At 58.3% G+C, this 19,232-nt stretch overlaps 1 protein-coding gene across 1 annotated transcript in view; it reads left to right on the top strand.

Annotated features, from left to right (window-relative positions):
* Window positions 1-19,232, top strand: part of DNAH17 (dynein axonemal heavy chain 17) — a 99,928-nt gene that overhangs the window by 24,122 nt on the left and 56,574 nt on the right. The window contains exons 17-27 of the mRNA XM_043585684.1: window positions 927-1,067; window positions 3,271-3,414; window positions 5,963-6,145; window positions 9,152-9,406; window positions 10,446-10,615; window positions 11,199-11,421; window positions 12,806-12,922; window positions 13,003-13,089; window positions 14,115-14,267; window positions 16,149-16,397; window positions 18,173-18,295. Coding sequence (XP_043441619.1) covers window positions 927-1,067; window positions 3,271-3,414; window positions 5,963-6,145; window positions 9,152-9,406; window positions 10,446-10,615; window positions 11,199-11,421; window positions 12,806-12,922; window positions 13,003-13,089; window positions 14,115-14,267; window positions 16,149-16,397; window positions 18,173-18,295 — 1,845 coding nt within the window. The remainder of the gene's footprint in view (window positions 1-926; window positions 1,068-3,270; window positions 3,415-5,962; window positions 6,146-9,151; window positions 9,407-10,445; window positions 10,616-11,198; window positions 11,422-12,805; window positions 12,923-13,002; window positions 13,090-14,114; window positions 14,268-16,148; window positions 16,398-18,172; window positions 18,296-19,232) is intronic.

Genomic DNA, 19,232 nt, shown 5'->3' with positions numbered 1-19,232 from the left:
CACAAGACGGTCTAGACATGACTCAGTCTGACACAGAGAGTCCCACAAACCATCTCGAGTGCTGGGGCAACTGAAGTTTCCAGTGGGGACCAGGATGGAGAGACAGGAAGACATGGGGCCAAGGGGGTGTGGGTTTTGTCCAGAAACTTTTCCCACTCAGTGTTTTGTTGCTGTGTGTATTGATGAGAATTTAAAATGAAAAAAAAGGGGGCACCTGGGTGGCTCAGTAGGTTGGGCATCCAACTTCCACTCAGGTCATGATATCATGGTTCATGGGTTCGAGCCCCGTGTTGGGCTCTGTGCTGACGGCTCAGAACCTGGAGCCTGCTTCGGATTCTGTGTGTATGTGTATGTGTCTCTCTCTGCCCCTCCCCTGCTCACACTCTGTCTCTCTTGCTCTCAAAAATAAAATGTTTAAAAAAATTTTTTTAAAAAGATCTAACTATTGGATAATAGAGCAAAATCAATATCGTAATTGCCGATGACAAGAATCCTTGTAGTAGAGGTCCCAATTATAGGAGGGTCAGAACCCCCTATCCCCGCTCCCCCGACCCAGCAGTAGGTCAGCTGTCCCCACAAGAGGGACTCCTCCCCCTGGGCCTGCTATTCGGAGCCATGCATGCTCTGCCCAGCTCTGACCACACACCCCTCACCACAGATGCCTGCCCCAGGGTGATTCCTCTTGGGCCTGGTCAGGCAGGTAGAGCCATCCAGTGGTCTCCCTGCACCCCCCCACCCCCACCCCACCCCCCGAGGCTCTGCCTGGCTTTTAGGCAAACCGTCTAAGCTCTCTGCTCAAGTGTCCTCAGGGGCCCCCAGGCCTCTCCGAGGGACAAGGACATTCGCATCAACGAGCAGGCAGCGAAGGCACAAGACCACAGGTGTTTTCCCCATATGTTTTCCTCACTCCCACCTGTGCCCTGCAGGACTGGTCGGCCAACCCGATGTTTGAGAGAAAGGACAATAAGAAGGAGGCCCTGTTGGACTTGGACGGAAGGATGGTCAATCTCAACAAGCGCTACACTGCGGTCAAGGACGCCGGTGTAAAGATTCAAGCCATGGTCATGGTAAGGACTCGCCCAGAAGGCGCTTCGAGAGGCCACTCACTTTCAGTAGAAGAGGGAGAGCCAGAGATGCCACAAAAATTACTTTAGTGTCACGGAAGTTACTCTCTTTACTCCGAGAGTCTCGCTTGCAGAAAGCAGACAGACTATGGTAAACGTACCCTCGATTAACGAGTTTCTCTTGTTATGGGCCTGCCCTCCTCCGTGCTAAGGGGTCGGCACGCCCTACCCTGCACAAAAGTGGTATAGACAAGTGACATCGTCGTACAAGGTCAGCAAATCTTGTTTCCCTGGGTTACGCTGCTTGAGGACAGGCGCCGTGTGTCTCTGTTGTCCTTGGCGCTTTCCCGACATGAGCGCGAGGAGGAAACGAAACACGTAAACGCGGGTGAGGAATGTGGAACGTGTGTGCCTGGTGTCCCGGTGCCGACACGTTCCGACCGGGGGGATGTGAGAGCACTCACCTGCTGGGCTGCCCCGAGCATAGGTTGTGCCTTGTTGCCAACAGCCTCAAGGGGCCGTGGGCCTCTGTCCTGGCCGGGGCACTCTGAGGGAGAAGGAGAAGCGGTAGCCTGGTGCCCCTGGAAGGTCTACCCAGGTTCCCGACGACGCGGGGTTTCTCACACCTTCCTCACTGGCCACCGTTTGATCCGGCTTGCGTTTTAGCTTGTTTCTGAGGCACATATGAGAGGTGGAGCTCTGCCTTGGCCCCCCAAAAAGAAGATTCTACCTTGAGCTCAAGATATTTTCAGGGCAGTTGTTTTTGGGTTTTCTGATGCTTGGTACAAATCATGGATGTGGACTTCAGTGATGGATCACCACACCCAGACAGACCGCAGCACCACCACCCACCCCCCCACCCACCGCCCCGCCCGGGAGGAGGGTCTCTCATTGGCTGTTCTCATGGTCAAGCCATTGTTTACAAGGCCATTGCCCCAGTGGAGTTACTTGACTGGGTCAGAAGATATTTTGTCTCGTTTCCAGACCCTCTTCCTTCCCCTTTGCCTTGGTGCCGGAAGCTCCCACTAAATTAAAATGTGTAGCTGCAAACATATTACTTGGAAGCGTTGACCAGTTAACCTGTTAACGCTCTCAGATGTGTTGGAAATGGGCAAAGCAGAGAGAAATTTGGCTGGAGTGAGGGAAGGGTCCACAACACAATGGCACAGAAAGAGGACAGAGAGGAGGCAGCGCGCCGGGGAAAAGGAACCTGGGAAAAGTGGAAGCCAGCAAGCTGAGGGGGCAAGGCTTTGTTGTCCCATTTGCCAGAGTCCTCGATGCACATAATAATCATCTGAACCATTTCTTTCTGCCTTAGGCTGAAGTTACTTAGGCCTGTGTCTTCTTTCCCCTAGTAGAAGATAACTGCCCTGAGGGTACAGACTGGGCCATATTCATCTTTGTTTACCCTATAGCTCTCAGTGTTTTACAGATTCATCCATCTGTTCATCCACCCATCCTTCTATCTACCCATCCGTCTACCCATCCATCCATCCACCCACTCAACCATCCATCCATCCATCCATCCATCCATCCATCCACACATCCAACCACTCATCCATCTAGCCATCTAATTATCCATCCACCCATCCTCCCATCCACCCATCCTCCCATCCACCTATCCGTCCACCCACTCATCCATCCATCCATCCAAACACCCATCCACTCATCATTCCACCCACCCATTCACCAGCTCCTGCTTTGTCCCAAGCATCCTGCCACAAGCTGAAGGTACAGCAGTGGAAAGGACAGTCAATCCATGAACTCATGTAGCTTGGTATTAAGGGGAGGTACAGACTAAACACAAATAAATTCAATAATTCAGGATCGCATCTGTGCTATAGTAGGCACAAATAATGGATTGCTAGAGGGATTACAGGTAAGAGGCAGGAACAGAAGCCAAATCTGAGATGAATAGGGTGTGGCCAACGGGGAGGTAGGGGGGCTTTCCTTTGTGAGGAGGTAACATTTGGGCTGAAACCTAAAAGGTTAGAAGAAGGAAGGCTTGGCAAGAATGGGAAGCAGCCTGTGGGAAGGCTCTGACGTAGCAAAGAGCCCGGCACTTTCAAGAAGCTGAAAGCAACCCCGTGTGCCTGGAGTATGTGAACAGGGACAAGAGTAGCCCAGAGAGTCCCCTAGTGAGTCGGTTGAAGAAGGAGCAGGTGAATCCACGAAGCGTCAGCCGACTGTGTGGTTCTGTTCGCAGGAAAATGCTGAGCTGTTCAGAGCAGATACGACGAGCCAGTCCTGGAAAGACTACATCGACTACATTGACGACATGGTCCTGGACGAATTTGACCATTTCATCCGCAAATCTCTGAATTACCTAACGGACAACATGGTCACGGATGTGAGTTATAAACATAAGATACACACACATCTGTGCTGTACTTACGGTATTTTAACTGGAGAACAAGGTCTACTTTGCAATCTATAGTTTGCATAGACCAGGCTATCACGTTACAAGTAAACAGACCTTAAAACCTGCGTAGGGGGAACTCCTCACCCTGGACTTGAAACTGAGATTCCTGCATGCCAGGACCCTCGTCAGGCCCCAGCACTCAGGGCATCTGGTCACCGTACATCCGCCAGGCCCTGCCTTGCTGCTAGGTGAGGGAAAGCAGGCACCGCTGGCCCCCTAGTCTTACGGATTGGGTGGGGCGTACCCTCCTGTCGGCAACATCAGCTACCAACCGACTCAACCCTCCGCGGGGCGGGCGGGCAAATATGCTAGTAGGGCAAGATCAACGATCCCCTGGCCCACCCAGTGCACCCACTGGAAAGACAGTGGGAAGGACAGCGAGGCGCCCTCGGACCAGCTGCAGAGATGGATGGTTCATGCTTGAGCCCAGCACGTACGTCTCAAAGGCCGGGTGTCACCAGACAATCGCAGACCCAAAATTCTGTTGATGGATCGTCATCGTTACTACCGACTCTAAGGTTCACCAAGCAACCCACGGTGATGCAAAATGTCAGCAAGTTCTGTAATTTATAGTTAGTCACCATCAAAACCATGACGATCCCCTGATGACAAAATGTCCTTCTCCAAAAGTCCCAGGGAGTCCCCATATTTGCACGCGGCCCAGCAGCAAGAGCAGAGCCCTGAGTCAGAGGCTTTAGAAAAGCCTGGTCATCTGAGTTGGTGGCAACTGACCTTTTGTGCCGGTTAGCAATTCACTTAAACGCCGTAGACGCCATCCATTGGTTGTATTGGGTTCTCAAGTCAATCGCCCACAGGGCCATTGTGGGACTGTGTTTAGAAGAACACTAGCAGCCGTGGAGTGGATTTCATGGCCACCCGTGGGCCTTGGCCCATCCTGGGAGCATCGCTGGTGTGGGGCTAACCTCCATCGGGTCACCTTACAAATGAGGCCATCACCCATAGCCATGCAGCCTCGCAAGGGGGATCCAGGAACAGACAGGGTTGCGGTGCACACGTGCTTTATGAACGGGAAGCCCAGTGGCTGGCTGTCCTTGCTGGGGCACAGCTGAGGCCGACCCACCTGGTGGCTGGTATTCCACAGCAGGTGTTTTAGTTGCTTCGCTAATTGGCCACAAGGCAATTTTGCCATGAAAGATAAAAGAGGGACATTAAAAAGGCCCCCATGAAACAGGACAAAACTAATCATATTAATAATTTCTTCTGGGGCGCCTGGGTGGCTCAGTCAGTTGAGCGTCCGGCTTTGGCTCAGGTCATGATCTCACGGTCTGTGAGTTTGAGCCCCGCATCGGGCTCTGTGCTGATGGCTCAGAGCCTGGAGCCTGCTTTGGATTCTGTGTGTGTGTGTGTGTGTGTCTGTCTGTCTGTCTGTCTCTCTCTCTCTCTCTCTCTCTGCCCCTACCCCACTCATGCTTTCTCTCTCTCTCTCTCTCAAAAATAAAATCATCAAATAAATAAATAAATAAATAAATAAATTTCTTCCTTCATTTAAGAGAGGTATCCGTTTTCCAAATACTAGGGTGCCAATTGGTAACTGATGGTATTTGCCCCGTGAAAGCGTCTCCGCTGACGTGTCCCCTTGGCACACCGTCACGTGTAGGTTGATAGGCACCCAGCGTTCTGCAGGAAATACGGGAAAATGCTGATGCCGTCGCGCGTCGTAACTGACGTGCTCTCCATTTCTAGGAGAGTGGAGCGTGCAACCTGGCTTTACCCAGCCTTGTTTCACACTCCCAGGAAGTTCACCACCGTGTTTTCCATCACGCTGACACCCGCGGTTGACCTCCCCTGGCACCCACGGCGAGGGCTAGCCGAGGTTTATATCGTGTGATAAAAACGCAGACACCTCTGAGAACAAACCACCAACGGGCTATTTTTTTTCTTTTTCTTTTTTTTTTTTTTTTATCTTTTATGGCAAAGCTGTTCGACCGTCAATGAGTTCTGTGGCGAAGGTGCTTCACCGCACAACTACCTAGAGCCAGGGGCCTCCAGAGGCGGGAGGGCTGTGCTTTCTGGAGCGCAGCGAAGCCCGTCCTGCCCAGCTGGGACCCCCCCACCCCCAGCCCACCGTGCACTGTGGGCCACTCACACTCACCAGCCACCACTCCCACGCTTCATGCGTTACTGTCTTACTTAGTCCCCATAATAACCTCAAGAGACGGGGACAGTTGGCGTCTCTGTTCTACACAAGATTATCCTCATTTTATGGTTTTGGGGAGCCTGGGAGGCCACGCAGCTGGTGAGCGACAGATACAGGCTTGGCAGTGAGGAAGTGGGGGGGGGGGTCCCCTGCTCCAGCCTGCTCTGGGCCCTGCAGCTCAAAGGGCCCGGGAAGGCGTGCTCCCCCAAGTGCTCCCGGCCGGCCCGGGGCAGCCCTGTGGTGCCCGGAGGGAACACTGGGACCTTGGGAGCGGTTCATCCGAGCTCGAGGTACTGAGCCCGGGACGATCTCTTCCAGGGGAGCGTGGCACCGCTGTTTGAGGTCCTCATGCAGCTGGACGAGGACGGGCTGGTCTTCAATCCGTCCCTGGAGTTGGGCCCCGACTATGGCTTCCTGATGCTGATTGAGGGCCTGATCAACGACATCTACACTGCAGCCAAGCTCATCCCCCGGCTGGCCAAGAACCGAATGAGCTATAAGGTCAGTCCGGGCCTCACCCGGCCCCACCTTCCTCCCCTGCAGAGGCTCCTACGGCTCCCCTGTTCCGGTCACCTCCCCGACGCGCCCCCACCCCACCAAGATGGCAAGAGTGTGCTCTTACCCCGCGTGCTGGTAGTTCGCTCCCTTCTGGAGGTTAACCCTGTGAGTCCCTCAGTACTCGGGCATCTGGACAAACACGCTTCCCTGGCTCGCACATCCTCGGACCCTCGATGCATTAAACACCTGGAAACAAGACCCAGTCAGAGCGGATTCTCCAGACACAAAAAGGCATAGGAAGTTAGGCTCCCCCTGGAGAGAGGTCTGAGGACGTGTTTGTCAGAGCGTTGTCTGTATAACAGGGAAACCCCAACTGGAAAAGACCTAAATGCCCTCCAAGAAGGGAGCTCTCCAGTAGATTCCAGTAGATTCGGGCCCATCCGCACAAGGACAGCCAGCTGAGTCCCAAACATGAGCCAGGGGTGGAAAGAGGCTGGTGACAGGTCGTTAAGTGCTCATCAAGTTGTGGCACAACGCGTAGAATACGATTTCATCCGTCGACACAAACAAAAGTCTGTATTTCTGTGGATACACTCCGAACTGTTAAGAGTGCTTACCTCTGGAAACAGGATGGGGTTAAGGATGGGGAACGGTGAGGGGTCGGGGCGGGACAGGGGGTGCAAGGTTGTTTTTTATTTCATATACGTGAGCACCGCTTGAAGTTTGGTAACGGGCATGAATTCTTTGCAATAACAGATATTTACAACAAGAAGCTCTGTACTGTTAGGGAGGAAGGCGTGTGTGCACACGTGCATGTGTGTGTGCCTGTGTGTGAGCGTGTGTGCCCGTGCACGCGTGCGGTGAGGTGGGTACACAGAGGAGATAACTGGCAAGGTCAAGGGCGGCTTCCCAGAGGAGCTGAGTGTGCACGGAGTCTTGAAGGGTGAGGAGGGGATTTCCAGGCCGACGGTATCGGGCAAAGAAAACGGCCTGAGGATTTCTGAGCCACAGGCAGGGGACGAGCCCGGCCCAAGTGCACACGGCAAGCTGTTCCAGAGCCCAGAATAGAGTCTGTCACCAGACATTCGCTCAGGTATGGACGTGGGACCCCGTGAGCTCCGGAGTCTGGCAGGATGCGAGTCTGGAGCTCCTGCAGCCTCCATGGGGCTCTGAGGGGATTCATTTGCTGAGGAAGCCACACGTGGAGGAGGACAGAGCAAAGTAAGACAAGGATCCTACTGATCATGCCACGCCCCAGGCCTTGCACACACCCCCCCCCACACCGGTCTCATTCCTACCTGTGGGATCTTAGTTTACGGAGGTGACTGAGCGGCGATGCGGAGAGGCCGGTGCCGTTGAGAGGAAAGTTAGTGCTGCTCACAGTTCCCATAGAAACGGGAGGCCTTGGGGCGCCTGGGTGGCGCAGTCGGTGAAGCGTCCGACTTCAGCTCAGGTCACGATCTCGCGGTCCGTGGGTTCGAGCCCCGCGTCGGGCTCTGGGCTGATGGCTCAGAGCCTGGAGCCTGTTTCCGATTCTGGGTCTCCCTCTCTCTCTGCCCCTCCCCCGTTCATGCTCTGTCTCTCTCTGTCCCAAAAATAAATAAACGTTGAAAAAAAAAATCTTTAAAAAAAAAAAAAAGAAATGGGAGGCTGGCGGGCCCCGCGGGGTGGCAGGGATCCAAGCAGGTGCAGTCGGGAGGCAGAAGCAGGAATGAGGAGGAGAGCCCAGGCCAGAGACTTTCGTGGGGTTTCTGCAGGAGAGGCAAGGCTGGTGAGGGAAACAGCTCAGAACTGGCCAGTTTGCACTGACGTCAGTGACTCTGAGGCCCAGGGGTCACCTCGGTTACCTGGTACCTGACCCTGGGGCACTTAGGATAGGAGGAGCGTTGGCTTGGGATAAAGGAGGTGGTGGGGGCGGGGGGAGGGGGGTGTCTAGACCCAGGGCTGGATGGTTTGCATATGAAGGGTGTGCTCCCTGCTCCTGAGCCCTTAGTCTCGCTCAGAATTGGCTCGTCCCCAGGAGGGTGGTGTCTCCCCAGCCAGCAAGGTTTTTTAAGACGTCAGTGAATCTTGGGGCGCCTGGGCGGCTCCGTCAGTTAAGCGTCCGACTTCAGCTCAGGTCACGATCTCACCGTTTGTGGGTTCGCGCCCCGCGTCAGACTCTGTGCTGACAGTTTGGAGCCTGGAGCCCGCTTTGGATTCTGTGTCTCCCTCTCTCTCTGCCCCTCCCCGGCTCATTTTCTGTCTCTGTCTCAAAAATAAATATGAAAAAAGTTTTTTAGAAGACGTCAGCGAATCTTAAGATACGAAGATAAAACCCGTAATTAACACACACCCTCCACCTTGAGATTCTCCAGGTCCGTGGGTCCGTGAATTCTCCTGCTGCTTAAACCAACTTGGGTTGGGTTTTCTGCCGCTTGAAACGCAGAAGATTCTGTCCAGAACAGGCCTCCCCTGGTGCCCGCTCTAGCCATCGTGGTGGACTCCTTTTAGTTCCTCAGACGGCCACTTCCTTCCAGCACAGGGCCTTTGCTTGTGCCTCGCTGCTTCTCTTGGTTTTTGCCCTCCCCCCCACCCCCCCCATCCAGCAGGGGTCAGAACAACGGTCACTTCCGCAGGGAGCGTTCCCCCCACCTCCTCCCCGGTGAACGTTAGGGCAAGTCTCAGGGTCTGGGATTCTTTGGTGAACGTCTGACTCCGCCCCTGGACCCTCCGTGCGAGCCCTGTCTAGATCCCCCCGTGCCCACCCCCTCGTGTGGCGCACAGCAGGTGCACGGCGCGGATGAATCAGTGTGTGAGTCACCCTGGGGTCCGCCGGACAAAAGTCACGTTCGACGTGATCTCCTCACGGGCGAACATTGCAAGTGGTCAGATTTCTCTTTCCCACCGTGAGAGGTTAGCAACGCTCCCGCCGGCAGGGAGCTTCCTTGCAGGGCGGAGAGACGACCTCCACGCCGTGACCCCCGGCAAAACCGCTCACAGGTCTGCTTGTCTCCTGCCCGCTCCCAGGCGGACCTCGAGGACATGTCGGACCTCATAGAGACGAGGGAGGAGTTGTCCAACCTGGTCCTCAGCGCCATGAAGGAGGCCGAGGAGTACCAGGACTCCTTCGAGAGGTACTCCTACCTGTGGATGGATGACCCCCAGGAGTTCATGAAGAACTTCCTCATCTACGGGCGGGCGGCCACCCTGGACGATTTGGACACCCGGGCCGAGGAGGCCCTCCCCAAGACGCCGCCCACCCTCGCCCAGTTCCAACAGCAGGTGCGCGTGAGCCTCGCCCCCTGGGATCACCCCCCCCCCCCGCCCACCCCAGGGAGGGAGGTCACTGGGCTCCATTCAAACCTCCGGTGAAAGATTTCAAAATGCGGGTTTTATTATTATTCGGGTCTGGTGACTCCAGCCGAGCAGGAGATGATCGCCATGGAAGAGTCTGTGACTCACTGGTTCCAGGAGGAGGAGGCAGGCCTCGCCCCGCAGGGCCACGGGGGCAGCACTGGGGGGCAGCACTGGGGTCGGTCCGGAGGCAGAGGGACAGAGGGGAAGGCGTGATTCACAGCCTGGAAGGAATATTCGGGAGAGGCAGGGCAAGGGGACCTAGGATCAGCTAGTGGGAATCACGTCAGTGGATTCCGCGGTGTAGGGCTGGTGCCTCGTTGTGGGGACCAGGCCCTGGGGTGCTGAGGACAGGGGAATGTTGGCCCCGAGGGCGAAGAGGGTGGTTGGGGAGTGGGTTCTGGGTTGGTTGGTATAAGAAAGACGCTCCCTGGGGAGAGGCCTTCCCTGGGAATTTGCCAGCCTTGGGAGGGACCGTCCCACCAGGCTCAGCAAGGCTGCAGGTGCCAGAGCAGAAAGACGGAACGTGAGAAAAACCGTTAATACGCAAACTTCTACCTGTTGCCCACGCGCGGTGACGGGGAGTCGCCTGTGAGCAGCAGTGACCCGCCCCCAGGGGAGACGCGCACCAGGGCCGATGCCGCCGCACGGGGTGGGGGCGGCTGGCGGACCGTGAGAGCCCCGAGAATGGAACGCCGCGCGAAGAGGGCCAAGTGTAGGGTGCCCCGAGCCTGCCCTGACCGCGTTCACCTGTTGGCTTCTGGCCTGTCCTGCAGAGGCCGTGCTGGCCTTGCCCGATGGCGTCCCTTTCCGACAGGTTGCCTGAGCTGGGGACGGGCCACTGGGCTGCGGGGAACCCGGGGCTGCCGGGACGGGAAGCCGTGCCCCGCAGGGGGGTGGGGGCCGCCCGCGTGCTGTGCCGCCGCCTCCCGCGGCCGCCCGACTGAGCCGTGGCCCCGCTTTCCAGATCGATTCCTACGAGAAGCTGTACGAGGAGGTGTCCAAGTGTGAGAACACCAAGATGTTCAACGGCTGGCTGCAGTGTGACTGCCGCCCCTTCAAGCAGGCTCTGCTCAACATCATCAAGCGCTGGGGTTTCATGTTCAAGCGTCACCTGAGCGAACACGTCGTCAACAGGTGGGCACCGGGACCCCGCGGCCCATCCCCCGCCACCCTGCAGAGGGCCGTGTCCCTGGAGAGCCGGACAGACAGGCTTCCGTGGTGCGGGTGGGCGCTCCTCCGGGCCACGGGGCGGCTGGAGGTCAGGCTTAGAGGCCAGTGGGCCCCCAGCAAGGGGTGGGGTGGGGGTGGGGGTCCCAGCGGAAAGGTGTCACCGGCTGTGAAGGGACACCCTGTGCTTCGTTCGACACCTGTTTATTGAGCACGCACGGTCTGCAGCCTGGAGGGTGGGGCCGAGCAGGCTGATGTGTCACCAGGGGACCGGCCCCACGAGACCAGAGGCGGCAGTCAGGGCCTTGAGGGCACGGTGCCGGGAGGGAGTATGGGAGGGCTGAGCTCTGCCCAGGAGGCCAGTCTGAGTGGGGCTGGTAAGGCGTAGGGTGAGGGTCAAGGTGGTGTCGGGGGGCGGACAGGAGCTCTGCCTTGCTCAGCACGGCCCCGCAGCACAATGGGGGAGCCCTCGCGGCTGGCCGCCGCCTCCGATGGGCCTCACCCTCCCCGTGGAGGGGGGCGCCTGTCACCGGGCCCTCTCTTTCAACAGCCTGGCTGACCTAGAGGCCTTCATGAAAGTTGCCAGGATGGGCTTGACAAAGCCCCTCAAGGAGGGGGATTATGACGGTCTCGTGGAGGTGATGGGGCATCTGATGAAGGTCAAGGAGAGGCAGGTGGCCACCGACAACATGTTTGAGCCCCTGAAGCAAACCATCGAGCTGCTCAAGACCTACGGGGAGGAGATGCCGGAGGAGACGCATGTCAAGCTGCAGGTAGACAGTGGCCAGGTGCCGCTCCGTGCAGGGAAGAGGGGAGGAGGGCGTCCAGGGAAGAGGGGAGGGAGGCTGCCCAGTGCTGGTGGGGGGAGGAGGGTGTGCAGGGAAGAGGGGAGGAGGGCGTCCAGGGAAAAGGGGAGGGAGGCCGCCCAGTGCTGGGCAGGGTGGGGGGAGGAGGGTGTGCAGGGAAGAGGGGAGGAGGGCGTCCAGGGAAGAGGGGAGGGAGGCCGCCCAGTGCTGGACAGGGTGGGGGGAGGAGGGTGTGCAGGGAAGAGGGGAGGAGGGCGTCCAGGGAAGAGGGGAGGGAGGCCGCCCAGTGCTGGGCAGGGTGGGGGGAGGAAGGTGTACAGGGAAGAGGGGAGGAGTGCCTCCAGGGAAGAGGGGAGGGAGGCTGCCCACTGCTGGGGGCCTTGCAGTGGGGGTGCAGGCTGTCTGAACAGGGACAAGGCCTCACGCAGGACCTGCACGATAAACCTCCCCTCTGGATTCAGGAACCCCGTGGAATGTCCCCACAGAGGAAGGGACACTGAGGCGGCCTCCAGGGTGGGGCCAGTGGGGCCTCCCTTTAACTGTTGGATTAAAAATGCCCCTGTACCCCACACCTGCCCCCCGAGGACGGGTCCGCCCTGGGTGTGGGGGACAGTGGACGGAGAGCCGGGTCAGCGGAGGCCCCGCAGAGGTGAGGGGCAGGGCCGTGAGGCCGAGGCAGGGCCGGCTCCCTCCTGGAGGGGCACGGGGGCGGCTGCTCTGGGAACTGCCCAGCCCGGAAGGCCCCGGGTCAGCCGGGCTCTCCCCGTGGCAGGGCAGGGTGGAAGGGGAGGGCCTCAGCATCTTACGATTAGAAGTCCGATAGTTGCTCAGGGGTGGAGAACTTTGAAAATACAAAAATCCATCTGATCGTTAAAGCCGTGCTCAAACTAGCAAGATCCTAGAAATGGGGAGAAGGTTAGTGGTTGCCCACGGACGGGCTGGGGGCAGATACAGAGACCACGTAGGACGAGTTCTTCCCGGCAAAGGACAGTTCCGTGTGTGTGCGCCGAGGATGTGGTCACAGGGACCTAGACGTGGGTTCAGATCGCTTAGGACGACACACGCTCCCGCACAAATCGCGTGCACACTCGTGCGCCGGTGGAATCAGGTTAACGCGGGGTGAAAGCGGACGAGGTCTGCCACCCGGTTCCCGGAAACGCGCCGATGCTGGTTTCCTGGGGTGGGGGTCGCACCGCGGCCGTTCGAGGTGCCAGCCCCGGGGGGAGGCCGGGGGAGGCACACAGGAGTCTCTACTCCTTTGGCGATTCCCCGTGGGTCCGTCACACTTCGTGATAGGAAGTTTCTTGAAACAACGGAAAAAGGAACGGCCCCTGGGCTCCATCTGCCGCAGGAGCTGCCCGAGCAGTGGACAAACACCAAGAAGCTGGCCATCCAGGTGAAGCAGAACGTGGCGCCCCTCCAGGCCAACGAGGTCAACATCCTGAGGCGGAAGTGCCAGCAGTTCGAGGTGGTGCCATCCCGGGGGGCCGGGCCCGCACCCTCCACGTGGCCGGGCTGGGGAGGGTGACGCGGCTGCTCCTCCCTTAGCTCAAGCAGCACGAGTTCAGGGAGAAGTTCCGGCAAGAAGCGCCGTTCACCTTCACGGACCCCGACCCCTACAAGTCCCTGAATAAGGTACGTCGGTCGAGGCCCCGGTGCCTCTCGGCCGTTCCTCAGGCTGTCACTCGTGGGCGTCCAGGGACGCGGCCTCGAGGGGCCTGGCCTCGGGGCTGTGCGTGTGCGCAGGTGTCCCCACGGACCCCGAGTCCCGTGCCCGAGCCTCTCACCACGTCCCCCTCCGTCTCCGCTGTTTCATCCGGGGCCGGCGTCCAACGTGCAAATTCCACGGGGCTGGGCCTGACCACCCACTCGGGCTCGGGTCCCGCGGCCTCCCACGGGGGAGCGTGTGGGGCACTCAGGACTTAGCGCAAGAGACCCCAAGTGCATGTGACCTTCAGGGTCACCCGTGCGTGCTCTCCCCCAGCCTCTGCTCTTCCCACGCAGCTTCGGGGCTGCCATTCCCCCAAGATGGTCCCCAAGATGGTCCCCGTTCTGCGGGGTCACGTCCCGAGCCCAGTGGGGAGGCGCTCAGCGTCTCCTGGAGCCTGAGGGGCCTGGGCTGATTCTGCAGGGGGATCCGCGTGAGCTCGTCTAGTAACCGGGTGTGTGCGTGCGAAAGGCCTCTTGGAGCCGCCCGCCCGCACGCACGGGGAGCCCACCTTCACGCCCGCGCAGACAACGCGCGTACTCGACACGGAAGCGCCCACTCTCGCCCTCCTGGTTTGGGGTGACTCTTACCTTCCTCCTCTTTCCTAGGCTTCCGTCATATTTAAAGCAATCACGCATTACCTACGTAATGCTTAATAAGGCAAAAATAAAATAAAATAGAGCGTGAAAATTGGGAAAGCCTGGAGGTCTCAGGAAGTTCGCATAGAGTCCGTTCACTCCTTGAGCCCGAACCGCCTTCCTGCACGATCAGAAGCAGCGGGCGTCTGAAGGCAGGAGGGGAGGGTAGCGACCGTTGCCCCATGGTCGGCGCGTGGGGCGGGGACACAGCAGGGTGCTGGCGGCAACCCCGAGAAGGTGCCCCGGGACGTGGCGGAGGGCGAGAGGGAGGCCGGCACTGAGTGCCAACGGTGCTGTTGACCCCCCCCCCCCAGCAACAAAAGAGCATCGCGTCCATGGAGAGCGTCATGGACTCCCTGTGCAAGTCCGGGAGCCTGTTCGAAGTCACGGTCCCGGACTATAAGCAGCTCAAAGCTTGTCACAAGGAGGTCCGCCTGCTGAAGGAGCTCTGGGACATGGTCGTCATGGTGAGGCGGATGGCAGGCCCCAGGTGTGGACGGGGCAGGCCAGCGCCACGGGGACCCGAGGACGGGGCGGCGGGGGGACGGGTGGCTCTGCACCGGCCGCAGCCCAGCACCCGGGTGTCGGGGGGAGGGGGCTCTGCACCCCCACTGCACCCCAGCGCCCAGACGAGGTGCTCCCACCATCCTCCTGCCGCTCGGATGCGACGGCGTGGCCGACGCAGGCACCCCCTCTCGAAGGGTAGCGCACGAGCGCCTGGGGGCTCCTGCCGCCTCTCCTCCCAGCTCCCCCGTTTGCAGAGACGCGTGAGCCTTCTCTCTCATTCTCGGGATCGAACTTGAGGATCTTTGTCAAATCCTCCTCCCCTGCGAGAGGGAAAACCGTCACGCCTTTATACGGAGCCGAATCTGCTCCGCGAGCTAATCTGGGGAGAACTGCTCTCCCGGCGTGACGCAGGGCCCCCCGTACGGAAGCGCCCTCTGTCTCCTCGTTTAGTTCCTCTGTCAGGATGGCAGAGGTCAATGTTGAAGACGACCGCACTGAGCCCACGCGGTGCTCACACAGGGGGAGGCGTCTCTGGAGTCACAGGCTCTCTTACGACCGCTCCTAACGAGAGCGGACGCATACTTACTTTCCACACTTAGCCGAACTCGAGTCTCTTGCGTCGGAAGGCCATCCCAGCAGGCAGCGGTAAAGCCAGAGAGGACGGGTGGCCGCGCTTCCCCTCGACAAACACCACTCAGCACAGACTAGAGCCTACGTTGCCCGGGAGGGAACAGTAAGCGTTTACAGCCAGAGTATTTCAGGGACAGCTCTCCAGACCGAACTGGCCAGGACGCTTGTAGGAAAACAGGATAGAGAATAAGCTTAAACCTGCCAGAAAGAGCCACTGATGTGGTTGAGGTTTGCCTCCGAGCATAGCTTCCAGGCAGGTTTCTTGTAAACACCCCCACCTCTCTCTCGTTCGGTAACAAGTACTCTTGTCCCGCCCGGGCCTCCCTGCCTCAAGCGCCTGTGCCGATAATCTCGTCCCTTCGATCCCAGCTACGCATCCCCGTTTTCAGCCCATCCCAGACCCAGAAGATCTGTGGTCTTCTGTCGTCACTGTTGGTAGGGTTTTTCCCAGGGGAACATTCTGTGTCTTCCGGTTTCTTCTAACACGTTGTCACCAGTCAGTACAAGCCAGGTTACTCTGCACTAACAAACAGCCCTGAAAGACAGCTCTGTGTAGTTAACAGCAAAAGCGTATTTCTCTTCCGTGCCGAATCCACACGCTGGTTCCCAGCAGCCCTGGGGCGGCTCAGAGATCCGGGCTAGGTAGCCACACGCGTGTCTGTGATTGCCAAGGCGACAGAACTCGGAGTTGAGCACTGGCAGTGAAGTGCCTCTGCCCCCGAGTGCCAGGCATCACTCACGTTTTCCTGGTCAAAGCACGTCGGGTGGTCCTGTTAAGTAGAGGGGCCTTTGGGTTAAGAGTCCGACTTCGGCTCAGGTCTTGATCTCAAGGTCCGTGTGTTCGAGCCCCGCGTCGGGCTCTGTGCTGACGGCTCGGAGCCTGGAGCCTGCTTCGGATTCTGTGTCTCCCTCTCTCTCTCTCCCTTTCCCCCCCGCTTGCCCTCTGTCTCTCATTCTCTCAAAAATAAACAAACATTAAAAAAAAAAAAAACTATAAAAAAAATAGAGCAATAACGCCCACCATAGGACACTGCCCAAATCTGTCTTAACTGCCGACTTCTAAGTTGTATCCGTACAACTCGTCTCCCCGCCCCGGCCGCCGCCACCCTTGTATCTGTCCACCTGACCACCCTCGCTGTTCCCCGGGGGGCCACGGCAGGAAGGTAACCCGGCCGTCTTCCCGAACCTTCAGTGAGCTGTCCCCGCCTCAGGTGAACACCAGCATCGACAACTGGAAGACCACCAAGTGGAAACATATTAACGTCGAACAGATGGACACAGACTGTAAGAAGTTTGCCAAGGATGTGAGGTCCCTGGACAAGGAGATAAAAGCTTGGGATGCCTTCGTGGGGCTGGACAACATGGTGAAGAACACCATCACGTCCCTGCGTGCCGTCAGCGAGCTGCAGAACCCCGCCATCCGGGACCGCCACTGGCACCAGCTCATGCAGGCCACCCAGGTAGTGCGCTCGGCGGCCGGCTGGCCCGACGCGGGCGAAGCCGGGCCTGGGCAAGGCCGGCTTCGGGCACCTGTGACCTGGACCGGTCACACGGGGGCGGGGGGGGGGGGGGGCTCTGCGCGCAGAGGGCCCCCGTGCTGCGTGCAGCGCTCTGCTGTGGCCATCTGGGAATTCCTAATAATTTTTTTAACAAAGGGCCCCATCGTTTTCATTTTGCACCGGGCCCCGCGAATCCGGCAGTCGGTTTCGGTTGTAAGTTGGCTGTCCACAGGGTTCCGGAAGTTCGGCTCGGATGAACAGCTCTCCTGGCTTCCCTGTGCACCCCGGGACCACAGAGCCCTAGCGTCCTAATTTTCCCAGGGGTGTCCCCCAGTCGGGGGGCTGTTATTGGCATCGACATCCGCAGGAGGCAGATAGGAACAGTTCCCACCGTCTGCAAGCATTGAACAAAACTATATTGGACAGCTACTCTGCAGAGGCCCCACAGCGGTGCCCAGGATAGAGAGGGGGGGGGGGGGCTGGAATACACAGCCTCTGTTCTCAGGGAAGCGAGAGGAGGATAGCACGAGCCATCATATTCGGGATCCCCGAGTGGGATTTTCAGCAGCGATTCTGAGTTTAGAGGAGGCATCCTCTCCGAGGGCAGGAAAGGACAGAAAAGGCTTCGGGAGCAGGTGGGGTGTGGCTTGAGCCTTGGGAGAAAGACACACAAGACAACCAGAAAGGCTGTCTGGAGTACTTGGGTGCTGAGACCACAGCTTTTCCAGGCCACTGGCCAGCAGCTTCATATGCCCACCCAGGCGCCCCGGGAGAGACCCCTGGCCGGCGACCAACAGGCACCTAAGACGCCCCAGCCGGGGACTTAGTGAAACCCCACAGCTATTTTCCCAACTGTGATGGGGAGACGCTCCGTTCTATCAGTTGGTTAAGCCAGTTTCCAGAGGGGGCTCAGAAGCGGTGTCGGGAAATGTCCGTGGGACGGCGAGAACGAAGGAGAGGGCGTGTGGAAGGGGTTTGAGGACTGGGTGGCACAAGGCCAGCACCTGCTTCTGTCACTAGAGCGACAGTGCCCGAAAACAATGGCGAGTAACGTCAATAGCGTTGATCCCTGAGCAGGTGCGTTAGCGTCCTGGGGCTCCTACAGCCAAGAACCACACACCGGGGGCTTCCAACCCCAGAAACGTGTCCTTTCGTGGCTCTGTGGCCGGAAGTCTGAAATCAGGGTGTGGGCAGGGGTCCCTCCCTCTGAAGGCTCCTGGGGACAGTCCTTCGCTGCCTCTTCCAGCTTGTGGTGGCCCCAGGCGTTCCTTGGCTTGTGGCCGCCTCCCGCGTCCCACCAATCTCCGTCTCTGTGACCACATGGCTTTCTTCTGCATTTCAAAGCCCTCTCCTCTCCTCTCCTCTCCTCTCTCTTATAAGGATGCCTGGGTTTAGGTGCCACACAGATAATCCAGGATGATCTCATCTCAAGATCCTTAACATCTACAAAGACCCTATTTCCAAATGAGGTCCTATTCTGAGGTCTGGGTGGACACGAACTTGGGAGACCCTTCAGACCACTACAGGTGGGATCTGCTCTAACACAGTTTTACTGGGAGCAAAGGCCACTCACCCAAGTCACGGAGCCCGTCAACGGTGGCACAGAGCTCCCGCTCGCTCCCCCCTGCAGCCCGGATTACTTGCTCACCTGCCTCTCTCCACAAGGCACAGAGATGTCTGTCCCGTGCTAAAGGACCTGATGCGGAATGTGTCTCTCCCCCCACCCCACCCCCCAGGTGAAATTCGAAATGTCAGATGAGACCACCCTGGCAGATTTACTACAGTTAAACCTCCACAAATACGAGGATGAGGTCCGGAACATCGTGGACAAGGCCGTGAAAGAGTCGGGGATGGAAAAGGTATTTTTTTTTGTTTTTGTCAAAAGCAATGTTGTTCGTATGGGATGATGCTGAACCTGACCCACCAGCCCACCGCCTACAAGCATGGGGTCCAGCGGCCACTTAACACAAAAACAAAAGCTTGGTGGGCTTTCTTTTAACCGACGCCCCCCAGATACTTCCAGAATTTATTACTGAGGAAAGGATCCCACCCCTCCACCCCACTCCTCCACCCCGGCTACACTTCTGTCTCCTGTGCGCAATGGTGACGCTTTTTTTTTAATGTTTTATTGATTTTTGAGAGAGACAGAGACAGAGTGCGAGTGGGGGAGGGGCAGAGAGCGAGGGAGACACAGAATCAGAAGCAGGCTCCAGGCTCTGAGCCATCAGCACAGAGCCCGACGCGGGGCTCGAACCCACGAACCGTGAGATCGTGACCTGAGCCGAAGTCGGACGCTCAACCGACGGAGCCACCCAGGCGCCCCAACAATGGTAGCACATTTAAAACTGCCCCGAGCTCTCTCCTCTCATGGAGCACCCTTGTTTGTGGCTTTGGAGGAGAGGTGGAAGGAGGGAAGGCAGCAGGGCTGGCCACTGGCTGGCTGGGGCGGTCCCGGGACACAGGGACACTGGGGAGGATTCCCTCTGCGGTTCAAACCTGTCTCCTCGCCTGCTTGGCGAGTGTCAGTTGCCGCGTTTTGGCTTTCTCTGAGCCATAATTCACATGCCGTCGCACTCACCCATGTAACGCGTACAACTCAGTGGCTTTCTATTCCACGTTGGGACATTTCCGTCAACTCAGAAAGAAAGCCACGCCCTCTAGAAACCCCCCCACCTTCCCGTACATCCCTGTCCCTCGTCTAAGCCACCACGAACCCACCGTCCCCATGGATTCGCCCATCCCGCCGTCTCGTATGAACGGGGTCACGCAACGTACGGCCTTTTCCGACTGGCTGCT

The sequence above is a fragment of the Prionailurus bengalensis genome, chromosome E1 (assembly GCF_016509475.1).
Source record: "Prionailurus bengalensis isolate Pbe53 chromosome E1, Fcat_Pben_1.1_paternal_pri, whole genome shotgun sequence".
Classification (NCBI taxonomy): Eukaryota; Metazoa; Chordata; class Mammalia; order Carnivora; family Felidae; genus Prionailurus; species Prionailurus bengalensis.
Note: the sequence above shows the minus strand (reverse complement) of the source record. Positions and strands in the feature narration are given on the sequence as shown.